A 12,592-nucleotide genomic window follows, 5' to 3' on the forward strand; every position below is an offset into this window, starting at 1 on the left:
TAAAAAAAGCAAACAAAATAGACGGGAAAAGAGAGAAGGGCGTTTGAAATGCGGCACATGGTAATGTATTAGGTCTGCCGGTGCTTCTGAACACCTTGCCGACGCAGTTCGCATAGAGACAGCTTTCACGGCTGCTGAGCAACGTGAAAACGGAGTGAAGTTAAGCTAAAAGCAAACAATAAATATTGTAGTTGTCCCTGGAGGCTTGGGAAGCTGAGGGAGGGATAAGCCCTCAAAAATATTTGCTCGGGTTGAAGTGTAGCCTATTTCGAGGCCTCAAATGAAATAATAGCCTCGCTTTCTGCGCAGCGCGAGAACATTTTGGCCGCTATTCAAGCAACGATGGAACATAACGAGCTTTTCTCAAACACAGAGATTACAAACGTGAACATGAACCTGTTATCATTGGAACTGACGCACTAGTTTAATGTGAATATGACACATTTAGCGCATTTATAAGACTAGCTTACATTCCACCTGTTTACATTCACTTAAAGGAGTAGTTCACTTTTGTAGTAGTTCAGTTGTCCCCTTGTCATCCAAGATGTTCATGTCTTTTTTCTTCAGTCGTAAGGAAATTGTTTTTTGAGGAAAACATTTAAGGATTTTGAACTTCCAAAATGCAGCTTTAAATGGCTCTAAATCAGGGGTTTTCAAACCTGTCCTGGAGCCTCCCCTGCCCTGCACATTTTGCTTGTCTCTCTCATCTAATACACCTGATTCAAATCATCAGCTCATTAGTAGAGACTGCAAGACCTGAATTGGGTGTGCCTAATAAGGGAGACATACAAAATGTGCAGGGCAGGGGAGGCTCCAGGACAGGTTTGAAAACCCCTGCTCTAAATGATCACAGCCGAGGAAGAAGGGTCTTATCCGGTCTTATCTAGCAAAACGATTGGTTATTTTGTAAAAAAAATAATAATAATAATAACAATTTATATAATTTTTAACCTCAAATGCTCATCTTGTCTAGCTCTGTGTACTCTGTGTAGAGATTAAAAAGTATGTAAATTATAAATGTTTTTAGAAAATAACCAATCATTTTGCTAGATAAGACCCTTCTTCTTCGGCTGGGATCATTTAGAGCCCTTTGAAGCCGCATTTAAACTGCATTTGTGTAGTTCAAACTCAGGGGCATCATAAAAGTCCATTATATGGAGAGAAATCCTGAAATGTTTTCCTCAACAAACAATTTCTTTACGACTGAAGGAATATACATGAACATCTTGGATGTCAAGGGGGTGAGTACATTATCTGTAAATTTTTGTTCTGAAAGTGAACTACTTCTTTAAAGTAATAGCTCACCCAAAAATATAAATTCTGTCATTATTTAAAATATTGAGAAAATTGCCTTTGGAGTTGTCCAAATAAGGTTCTTAGCAATGCATATTACTAATCAAAAATAAGGTTTGAATATATTTATGGTAGGAAATGTACTAAATGTCTTCATGGGACATGATTTTGAATTCATATCCTAATGATTTTTGGCATAAAAGAAAAATCGATCATTTTGACCAATACAATGTATTGTTGGCTATTGCTACAAATATACACGTGCTACTTATGACTAGTTTTGTGGTCCAGGGTCACATTTACTCACCCTCATGTCATTCCAAACTTGTATGACTCTTACATTCCACATAAACAAGATTATATTGTTAGTAATGAAACAGTTTGGTTCCTACTGACAAACAATAAACAATGCAAGTCAACAGGAACCAACAATGTTTGGCTATAACATTGTTCAAAATGTTTAAGATTTACTGTGTAATTGGTATTTTAAATAAATAATAGGTGTGGCATAAATGTTTAAATTATGGCTTTTGATCTATCAGCCACATGTGGTCCACATAGGGGCCATTGCTCTTTACAGAACTCAGCCATATAAGAATACCACATAAGATCCATATAACAGCCACATCTGTTTTCATGATTTGGCTCATTTTAGGTTGGGTTATGGCACTGTTTTGGTTCGGTTCTGGGTAAAAAGATGTGGACCAGTTTTGGGCCGGGGAACCTAAACTTATCTGGGCCACACTTTAGCTGTTGGTATGGGCCAGATCCGGCCCAGAGGAAATTTGCTGACTGGGTCTTCTTTGGTGTGAATTTTTTATTTTTGAGTGGACAACACGGTTTACATGTATCGCTACCCAAACTACAGTGATTCCATTGGTAACCACGTCAATTATTTATAAAAGTAATTTAGTGAAGTCCTTTAAAAAGGCTCTAGAATTGCCTGTTTTGCCCAAACAGGAAATCATCTGTATCGCTTCATATTTTTAAAAGCATGGCCCCATCTTGTGGTCACTATTTGATATTACACTGCTTGCAGCAAAGAAAAGCTCAACCCCAAACTAAGCAAATAAAATGAATCCAAATAATAATAATATCAAGGACAAATTTGAGGTTAGACCTCTAATGCAGGTCTATTTTTTAATCATAATTCAACCGCCAACTTACATTGGGGAGACAATGTTATGAATACAAATGATTCTTCAAAGAAATGCATTCTTTAAAATAATAATAATAAAAAAAAAACATTCTAAATAATAATAAAAAAAGTGCATACACATAAAACATACAAATAAATTAACAAAAAAGCATTTGACGCAGTCTCATGCAACCAAAACATTTACATGGTTTTCGCTTTTTCTAACCGAATATTATTTTCCTCTTTTGGTTGACCTAGAATGGTGTTCATATAATAAAATGACAGCCCAGATAGAAAGCAGGTACCAGTTTGTGAACAATACATGAAAGCCGCTCTGGGCTGAGAGAAATCATTCAAGTCCAGTGTGTAAACCAAGAGCACGCATATTATCCCATAAGACTGATACAGCTTCATAATTATGATAAAATCATCCGTCCTATCCAAACGCTTGATAAGACCATGTCATATTAGCACTTGAGCCATTGAAAACATCCCATATGCAATAAGACTAATAGAGGGTAATAGCACTTCTCTGAATTCATGGTCCGAGAACTTCACAACTTAAAACATGGAATGACAAAAAGACAAAGTGAATGTAGTGTTTAGTGTATCAGCATTGCAAGCGATGCGGGAATTGTGTTGCACTGATTGAATGCTGACGATAAAGTTACATAGCTGATATAAGATACGACATTCCCTACTTACTACATGTGAAAGCATGAGCAGACCACATCACGCCAGCGAAATGTGAAAAAAAATAAAAAAATAAATATAAAAAAAAAACAGGCGGTGACTATAAAAATATAAAACTTATCACATGGCAACAGGGAGGTCTTACCCTAATGAATTCAATCAAATAATAATTCATCAAATAATAAAAAAGATAATTCTAATAGAAAATAGCATGAAAAGACGTCAATTGCTTACTTAGAATACATATGGTTAAAGCTAATAATTTATGCTTTTGTATCATATTTTAAAAATAAAAAGTTGGACAAGTGTGCAAAAAAGCAATAAAATGGAAACAATTCATGCTGTTTTCTTTATAAAAAAATAAATAAAAATCAGACATTAATAACCAGACTTGTTATGTTTAGCAACAGTCACTTGCATAGTTAAGTGCATGCGTTAATGTTATCATGCAATACTGCTTTTTACAACACTTTTTCAGTGCACACACAATATGGGCCTGTTGCGCAAAAAAAAAAAAAAAAAAAAGAGGCGTGCTACACATTAGATTCATTGCTGTAGTATCTATTTTAAGATAAAGTGTGCTGATGGGTTTCTGTGACCGAAAAGCAGCGTGAAAATGAGAACGGTTCACCAGTGGCGTCAGCAGAGCTTGGATTAATGTTTTAATTACAGGGTAGCAAGCTGAACAGCGGCCGACGTAATGACACTATTATGCAAATGTAACAATAATGACTTGCTTAACCTTACATTTCTCCTGTCATATATAACATTTTGAATTAGTCTGAATGAACTGAACTAAATCGAGAAGAAAATAAATTCTATGGTGTACGCAAAATAAACAAAGGCCTTTCTGCAGAGCCATTTCGATTGGATATTCAATCACAAACTCTTGGAGAGCCATTACAGTCGTGAAAATAATTTACATTGGTTAAAAGTTTTTCATTACTATTGCATATGCACAGTATTGATCTTTAAAATAATTTGTTTTGAAGCAACATTAAGTTCAACGTACTTCCCAAATACAGAAGATCATATATTTGCTCTCCGACAAAGTGTTGAAAACTATTGCACTGGTTGTCCACAGATAAATATGGGAGATAAAAACAAAAAACAAAACACTGTTTATGCTCAGCTGGAAGCAAGCCAAATGAATCCGCTTATATGTGTTGGCATTGGATTTGGCGGGCATGAAATGGTTCAAGTATGATTATGTGGCTTTCATTAGAAAAACGAAGATATACAAAAGAAATTCATGCAGGGCTCTGTTAATATCCAGATAAATAGAGTTTAAAGATTGTCCTCCACTAATTTTACCATTCGAAAGATCACATTCATACGGCAACAATTCAGCTATCGGCCTGTAGTTGGCATTGTTGCGCACATTTCTAAGGGCAGTAATGCTACTGGAACACTTGTAACTGCTCTCGAGTACAAAAGAAAAAAGTTGGGGTGGGAGAGCAGACTTTGAGAGGTACCAAAGAGATTGTTCTCAGCTGAACCCCGTTAAGTCGACCAGGTTTTCGTGATGTAACTCTTCTCAATCTCATACTGTATCAGTGCCAGGGGAACACTGGACTGTAAATAGCACCAAGTGTAGATGTGGAGCAAATTGGTACAATACTCCAAGGAATCTCGCAAAAATCTAATTCCGACTTGTCCAAATAAAAAGGTTAACTTGTCCAAGTTAAAAAGTATTGTACAGATTACATCTAAGCGTTATTCGAGGGAGAAAAAAAATATATACAAAGTGCTAAGTTAAAACATTCCTATTCAGAGTTGTGAACAGTAGTAGATTCATATACCATACCTTGCCGGAGGCAACGATTTGGTTCCATGGCAGGATAGAAAGGCGCTTTCTGATAATTTACATATTTTCTTTGAGAAAAGTAAAATACAGGTATATACTATATACTTTATATTCTTCTTAGGCACATCAAAAAATAGCTGCATTACAGAAAATAATGGAACTGCTATTCAAATTTCATTGAGGCGTCTGTGTTGGCCGTGCAGAGGATTGCATGCTGGAAGAAAGCTTTTTAGAGGATGAGATCTTTTCGAGAGGCCTCTTCCCATTGATGGGAGACTGGAGATTAGTCTCAGAATTGGAAGACTTGGACTTGCCTACTGGTAAGAGAGAGCGTTTGTTAGGGGTGGAGGTCTTCGAGGACTCTTTCTGGTCAGCGGCGGCCTTGCAGGAGCGTGGCTCTGGGGAGACCTGCTGGGACGAGTTTCCCGAGCCTTCGCCTTCGCCGACATCGAGTTTGCACTGGCTGCTGGACTTGGCATTCCTCTCGACAGCCTTCTTGGCGAGAATCGTGGTCTTGCCCAGATCGGCCGACCGTCGAGACTCTTTCTGCCGAAGAGCGCTCTTGAAAAACGAGAGTCCCTTGTCCTCGGATTTGCTGCTGCGGCGGAGGTCTCTCGAGGAGACGCTTGGGGAGCGCAGGCTGGTGACTGAGGAACTGCTGCTGGAGCTTCTCACTGGCCTCCTTTCGGGCCGGTTCACCTCGGCAGTTTTAGGTTGGGATGCTCGCGGGGTGGCACTGATTCTAGATTTCTCTGCCAGGGGACTGGTGTGTGCCAAATCCTTGCTGGAGCCTCTCTCCACCAGCTTCTTCTTGCCAGACACAGAGTTCCTCTCAGCCACCGAGGAGCTCTTTTTGGATGTAGGCGAGGGAGAGGCAGAGGACTGGGGTGTGGAAGTAAGGGACGGCTTCCCCTTTATGCCTCCAGACACTGGAGACTCTTGTGCCTGCACGGACTCTTTCCTTCTGGAGGGCGTTCCTGAAGGCGTACCCTTTGTACTCTTGGGAGAATCGCTCTTCTCTTTTAGATTGGTCGTTTTGGTGCCCTTTGTTTGAGGGCTGGAAGACACTTGGGAAGATGGAGACTTGGTTATAGATGAAGTGCTCTGGCGCTTCTTGGAGGACTTCTCTTGGTCCCCCTTGGTCTTGCTGGAGCTCTTCTTGCTGGAGGATCCTTCTGTTTTCTTCTCCGAGCTGGAGCTCTTATGCTTCTGCTCTTTGGAGAGTGCTCCGACAGCATTCTGATCCACAGCGTTAATCTGGTTGTTGTTGTCGACGGGTTCGCCTTTAGAGCTCTTTCTGTCGGACTGTGTCGGAGCTCTGCAGTAGGCATCGTCTAGGATTCGTTTCCCACTGCCGTCATCGCTACCGTTACCCTCCATCATGGCCAGCGGAGCCTTACTGCTGGGCTGCCGCTCATGTCTGCTATAGCCACCGAAGCAAGACGTAGACACTTTGTCATCACAAGCTTCTCCTATCCTCTCAAGAGGAGGGGAGGAGCGCGAGTCCAAAGAGAATCGAGAGGGCGAGCTGGATCTCATTTGTAGTTTCTGTGACAGGGACCAGGAGGGTTTCATCCCATTTTCGCTGAAAGCCAGAGGGCTGGTAACCGACGATCTAGAGGACAAGCTCTGCCGCTGAATGCTCCTGACGAAGGGCCGCGTCGAAAATCCTCCTTAACAGAAAGAACAAAGAGATTTAAACTAATGCGCTAATACCAGACTGAATGAAAAGAGCATTGGCATGCAGTTTTGTCTTAACTGAGCAAGGCGGGAGATCCTGTGTTAGTAAGCGCTAAAGCTACAAGAGAGAGAAGACATCATAAAGAAAGGCAAGAGTAAAACACTGGCACAATACACAGAATAAAAAGACACACAAGAAAGATGAGGGCAAAATAGGTACTACTTAGCTTCTAAAGATTTATCATTAAAGACACCAGAAAGATGAACACCCATGGCATAACGAAGCTCCTCACCATCGTCTTCGCTGCGATCACCGGGGAACTCCACTGACTCTGCCAAAGAGATCAGGGATGTTCGTCTCGAGGAGGCTCCGGAGGCCAGACTGGGCGGCCTGCTGCCCGGAATCCGGTTAACCCAGTGTTCACATAAAGATGAGCTGGTGGAGCCTGAGAGAGTTACACAAATCCAAAAACAAGCATCTTCATTTACAGGGCCACACATGTTAGATGTACTTACTATTATAGTAACAATTAATTATGTATAATCACATTCACGTAACCCTAAACCAAGCCCTAATCCTAACCCTAACCATATAGTATGTGCATGTAGTTAATTAATATTATATTAATATACTCAGCACTTAAATGCATAATTACACTGTAACGAGGGACACCTTAAAATAAAGTGTAACCTTGTATTTTTCACACAAAAAAACATAGCTTTATTTTTACACAAACAGTTTTTTAATTGATGAATTTATTCAAACATAAATTAATTATTGAAGAACAGTAAAAATCTTATCAATATATTTTAATGCTCCTCTCTAGAGTTCATTTTTCTAGCTGACAAAGCTTATATGGTCACTGAATATGCATTTTCTGAGGGAAAAAAACTTGCACTGTATTCATTTTCTAACTGCTTGTTTTCTTAAAAAAAAAAAAAAAAAAAAAAAAAAACTAAGACTGGCTTCTCTATTCTTTTTGCATTCTATTTATGTGTTTTCCTTTTATTTATTATATAATAAACAAAAATAGGCCTCTAACACTAGCTTGCTCTATTCTTTTTCTATTCTATCTGTTTTCTTTTTATTTATTATTCCATTAACACGTTAGGCTAATTGAGACTTGCCATAGCACTTGCATAACATTGCTCTTTTGTTGATTTTGATTGCTTCCATTGTCCTCATTTGTAAGTCGCTTTGGATGAAAGCACCTGCTAAATCACGATGTAAATGACTAAATGTAAATGTGATTTTATGTGACATAATTTACAAGCTGTTTTTTGACGTCTCTGCGCGGTTCAAACACTGATTGAGCGCTTACATGAGACAGGATACTGATTTTGTTAAGTTGTACTCTTTCTTTTAACATACCTTCTCATGTTTATTCATGTTTATTTTGTGCTGAAACTGTGAAAGCGAAGGGAGATGATCAGTTCACTTGCACTTTGTGCTTCTGCTTCCCTTAAACTGAGTCGCTACAGCAATCTGTCACTTCACATTAAACAGTGCCAAAACGGTATTAACTGTTGAATATTGTAAACAAATTCTTTAATTAAAATGTCATATCAAACAAAGCACAAATCGTATTGCAATTTATTGGATGGGAAGTATGCTACAATGTTCCGTTCATTAACTGAAAACAGGCTTGACTAATCAATTCCTGGGATTCCAGAATCATTATCATTTGGTAAAAAGAATTGATTCAAATTGAGAAATCAATATTTTTATCCAGGCCTAGACATGATCACTGAAATCTTTAGAACTGGCTGCAGGACAGGGTCTTAACAGGTTTAGGAAGAAAAAACAAAACTCATGCCCATAAAACAGCAGTACTGTTAAAAAAAAAACAAAAAAAAACATAAAAAGCACACTAAAACTAACTTACAATAATCCAATTTTTGTGGAAAGAAAAGCGAGAAAATGTAATTTTTTGGATGAATTATTTCTGTAATGTGCTCATGACTCATGACATGAATTGTCAATATTTTGACAATTTTAAAATGACCCATTTTTTTGTGACTTAGCCTTTATAAATGAGCCGGAGGCCTTTCAGCGCTAGATATGTCTAGACGGTACATCAAACTCTTTTAATTGCTTTATTTTTTATTCTCTAGAATGGAATGTGACTCTACTTAAGTCTCATAAAAAGTGCCATACTAATATGAAGCAGTTTCATTGAACTGGAAAAAGAGGGTCACTTGGTTCACATGCCAGCGCCTTCACAGGCCTTTAAAATGAAAAAGACAAATGAGTCAGCAAACTGTGTCAACCCAAAACTCTATAAGGAACAAGAGTCACCTGCAACAGAGCTGTTTGCCGACCATGAGGGAATAGTCGTCCTCCTTTGATAGAACAGAATGTATGCGGTTTGCTGACAGACATCCTCATCTGCTACAGGCTGAACCTCACTGTCATCAAAGCAGTACCACTGCCCATCAATGGAGTTCTTGCAGTACGCTATGAAGAGTTAAAAAAAGGGGACTGAAATGTCAAGTAATACAACACAATTTTAAAGTAAATCCAAGGATTTAAAGGGATAGATCACCTAAAAAAGAAAATTCTAAAAATACGGTTACCACTGATGTCAAATGAACTATTTTATTGATGTTCTTACTACCTTTCTGAGCTTTGAATGTGGTAGTTGGGTCAGAAAGCTCTCAGATTTAATCAAAAATACCTTAATTAGTGTTCTGAAGATGAACGAAGGTCTTACGGATTTGGAACGACATGAGGGTGAGTAATTAATGACAGAATTTTCATTCATTTCAGTTCTTGGTGCTCCATAAGACGTTACCTGTGTAATGCCCTCCGTGCATGTTGCCATGATGGTTGCACACAGCATAGAGGTCATAAAGGTAGTCATCTGGGTTACGGCCAAGTCCGTAAGGTCTTCTCCATGGTGACCAGTGGGAGGGTAAGCTCCAGCTGCTCTGGCTTCTCTTTACCACATGGGGTGCCATATCCATGCCAATCAAAGGAAAACGCACCATGTTTTGCATTTTAACCCTCCTGTCCCCTTCCTTGAAGACAAAAGATGCACACATTAGTAAGTAGGCAGTCCGTTTACACACACATTACATACTTTTATCGAAAGATAACACAGCTCTCCAGGTAGATCTTGAAGACAGTCAAAGCTAGGGGTGTGCGATAACGACAAAAAATTATATCTCAATATTGTCTGGAATTTTTGTCGATAATGATAATTGGATGCTATTTTGCTGAGTGTGTTATCATGCTGGTACTTTGGCAGGTTTAGGACTGCAGTGGAAAGCTGAAAGCTTTTGATTCTTTATATTCTGTGCGGTGATTAGTTTGCAGGAGCCTTTTCCAGGCATTTTTACCTTTGTAAGCATCATCTTTTGTGTCAAATTCTTACATTTCATCAATAAATTCAAATAGTAGGACACTATATCAGTACTATTTTTCTTTGCAATACAGAGGTGGGACAGAATCTGCATCTGAAGTGGCATTTAGAAACATTCACACAGACTGTTTAACACAGGACATGAATGCATTTAACCTGCAGTTACAAATTAATAATTAAGGTTTTGATGTTAAAAAAAACATTGAATACAGATATTTAAAATTATTATGAGGAAAAATGGAAAATATACTTTGAACATAAACCGAAAATCGATAGTAGACGGCATAATTCACTGCATGAGTGAGTAATTGAGTCATTCATTCAACCGATTCGTTCAAATGGGAAAATGATTCAGTAACAAAACACTGTTGTGTGTTGTTTAGAGATGCAAAAGTTCTGCTGTGGATTTGTTTGAAAAACTTTTAGTTGACAAAATAAAGTTGATATTTGACAAAATTTAGTTGATAAAAACAGGAATTGTTTAGTGGTCGACCAATATATCGCCAAGGCCGATATATCTGTCGATATTTAGCATTTTTCAAATATCGGCATCGGCTGATACATTTTTCTGTTTGGCCTATGTGTTCGAGGCGGAATTTTTTTTTATTTAGACACCGCCTGAGCATACAGTGCTTATATTCCATATCTTTGCTCACATTCTCCCTCTTGTTCACTGTCTAATACGGATATAAGTCTAATAATCAGATCAGAACAGTTAAACAAAGGAATTAAAATGTATACAAATTAAGTATTATAACGATTGCTTTTATATTTTTAGTAACAGAAAGGCAAACAATATATTACTTTGTTGTTTGCTGTAAGCTTTCAGCAAATAGCCATTTATATAATTTAAACGATTCTTTGAATGACTAATGAATATTTAATTTCTCAAACTTAGTCGAATCCAGCTGTGAAGTGTGCATTTTAATCCATTTTTAAATGATTAAAAAAAAAATATCGGTTGACCACTAGAACTATTGAGTCTAAAATGCCACTTAACCCTTGTGCGTTCAAAAAAAAAAAAAGTTACACATAGGTGCAAAATGGACAAAAATGTCCACGTCCAAAAACTGCCATGAAAATATCATTTATTAATATTTTTTTTCCACTTTCACTGATGTCGATTTTTTTAACCAGCATCTGTTCTATCCATAGATACCAAACATTCATTAATTTTCAAAATTTTAACCCTTTAAATGCTGGTTTGTTTACATAATGCCACAGGTGTTTTTTTATGAAAAAATGAAAAATAGTAGTTAATTTCCATATACTAAATGCTAAGCAGATTTTTTTTCTTTGCTTATTAGCTTCTTGGGTGTGTCAATGAAGAACAACAACATTCATTTTGAGGCATTTGTATTTTTTATGTAGTGTCAGATTTAAAAAAAAAAAAAAAACTAACACTTAGGGCCATAATGGACAAAAATGTCCATGTCAAAAAACTGTCATAGAAATGTTATATATTAATATTTTTTTCCACTTTCACTGACTGTTGTTTTTTATCAGCATCTCTTCTATTCATAATTACCAAACATTCATTCATTTTCAGAACTGTAATGCTTTAAAAGCTGGTTTCTTTACATAATGAACACTGTCAGTGGGCAACACTAGCTCCAGAGCTTCCTCTGTTGAGTAACGTCTCTTCATCTTGCAAGCAATGAAATGATCAAGCCCTCAAGCACCAAATATGTATAGGTTTTACTTTGCGAACACCTGACTGGGCTGTGTGAACTGTGTAGTCTGTGTGAACAGACTACACAATCAGCATTTTCTTGTGGTGAAAACAAAAACAATGTGTTTAGGGGCTTCTGAACTTCTACATCAAATTCAAGCTCACCTTTTATCTCTGTACAAAAACAAAATGTGTGTTTGGGTGAAAAAGAAAAATCCTCAAAGCTCATTAACCTTCTTTGACCTTATGCATAGTTTTCACATGGCCCTATGACCCTGCCAAGGATGTGACTCATATACATGGAGTGGGATTTTTGATTGCCAGTACAATATAATTTCTTTCAAACTAATTACACCCAAAAAAAATTCAGTAAACACATGCGAACCACACTCTGACATCCTTACCAACATACCCACACAATTTTAGCTGCATTATTTTTCCAATTGACTCTATAATAGACTATAATATGCATAAGCAGAAAACACAAAAAAAGTGAGTATTTCTTTTATATGCCAAATTTGAAAAAAAAAAAAAAAAAGTAAAAAGTAAAAATGGTAAAAATGTAAAATTTGAAGCCTTGCCGATAGAATGAATGCCTATTAGCAAAAATTGCAGTTTTAATGGGTTTCAATGTGGACATTTTTGTCCTTAAGGTCCTGAGTGTGAGTATTTTTTGTATGGAGGGTAAAATAGATTTTTTGAAGGAAACGAGGGTGGAATATTAAAATTTCAATAAAAATACACACCTGAGCCAAGATTTATGCAGTTGGCATTAACACAGACACACTTAAAACAAAAAACAAAACTGAAATGGACAAAAATGTCCATAAGGTCGCACAAGGGTTAATACTTGTTTCTTCTTCTTAACATCTTGTTTATTGAACGGTTTTATAAAATCAACATCACATTTGCAATCATGTTGATATTTGGATAAAAACAGCACT

General features: G+C 37.4%; 1 protein-coding gene across 1 annotated transcript in view; it reads right to left on the reverse strand.

Annotated features, from left to right (window-relative positions):
• Positions 1-2,400: 2,400 nt before the first annotated feature.
• The window catches only part of usp31 (ubiquitin specific peptidase 31), a 33,891-nt gene continuing 23,699 nt past the window's right edge, over positions 2,401-12,592 (reverse strand). Inside the window, exons 13-17 of the mRNA XM_073838672.1 lie at positions 9,407-9,632; positions 8,911-9,069; positions 6,905-7,057; positions 6,691-6,729; positions 2,401-6,604 (exon numbers count right to left, since the gene is read on the reverse strand). Of these exons, the coding sequence (XP_073694773.1) occupies positions 5,106-6,604; positions 6,691-6,729; positions 6,905-7,057; positions 8,911-9,069; positions 9,407-9,632 (2,076 nt within the window). The 3' untranslated portion in view covers positions 2,401-5,105. The remainder of the gene's footprint in view (positions 6,605-6,690; positions 6,730-6,904; positions 7,058-8,910; positions 9,070-9,406; positions 9,633-12,592) is intronic.

Source organism: Garra rufa, chromosome 1 (genome assembly GCF_049309525.1).
Source record: "Garra rufa chromosome 1, GarRuf1.0, whole genome shotgun sequence".
Lineage (NCBI taxonomy): Eukaryota > Metazoa > Chordata > Actinopteri > Cypriniformes > Cyprinidae > Garra > Garra rufa.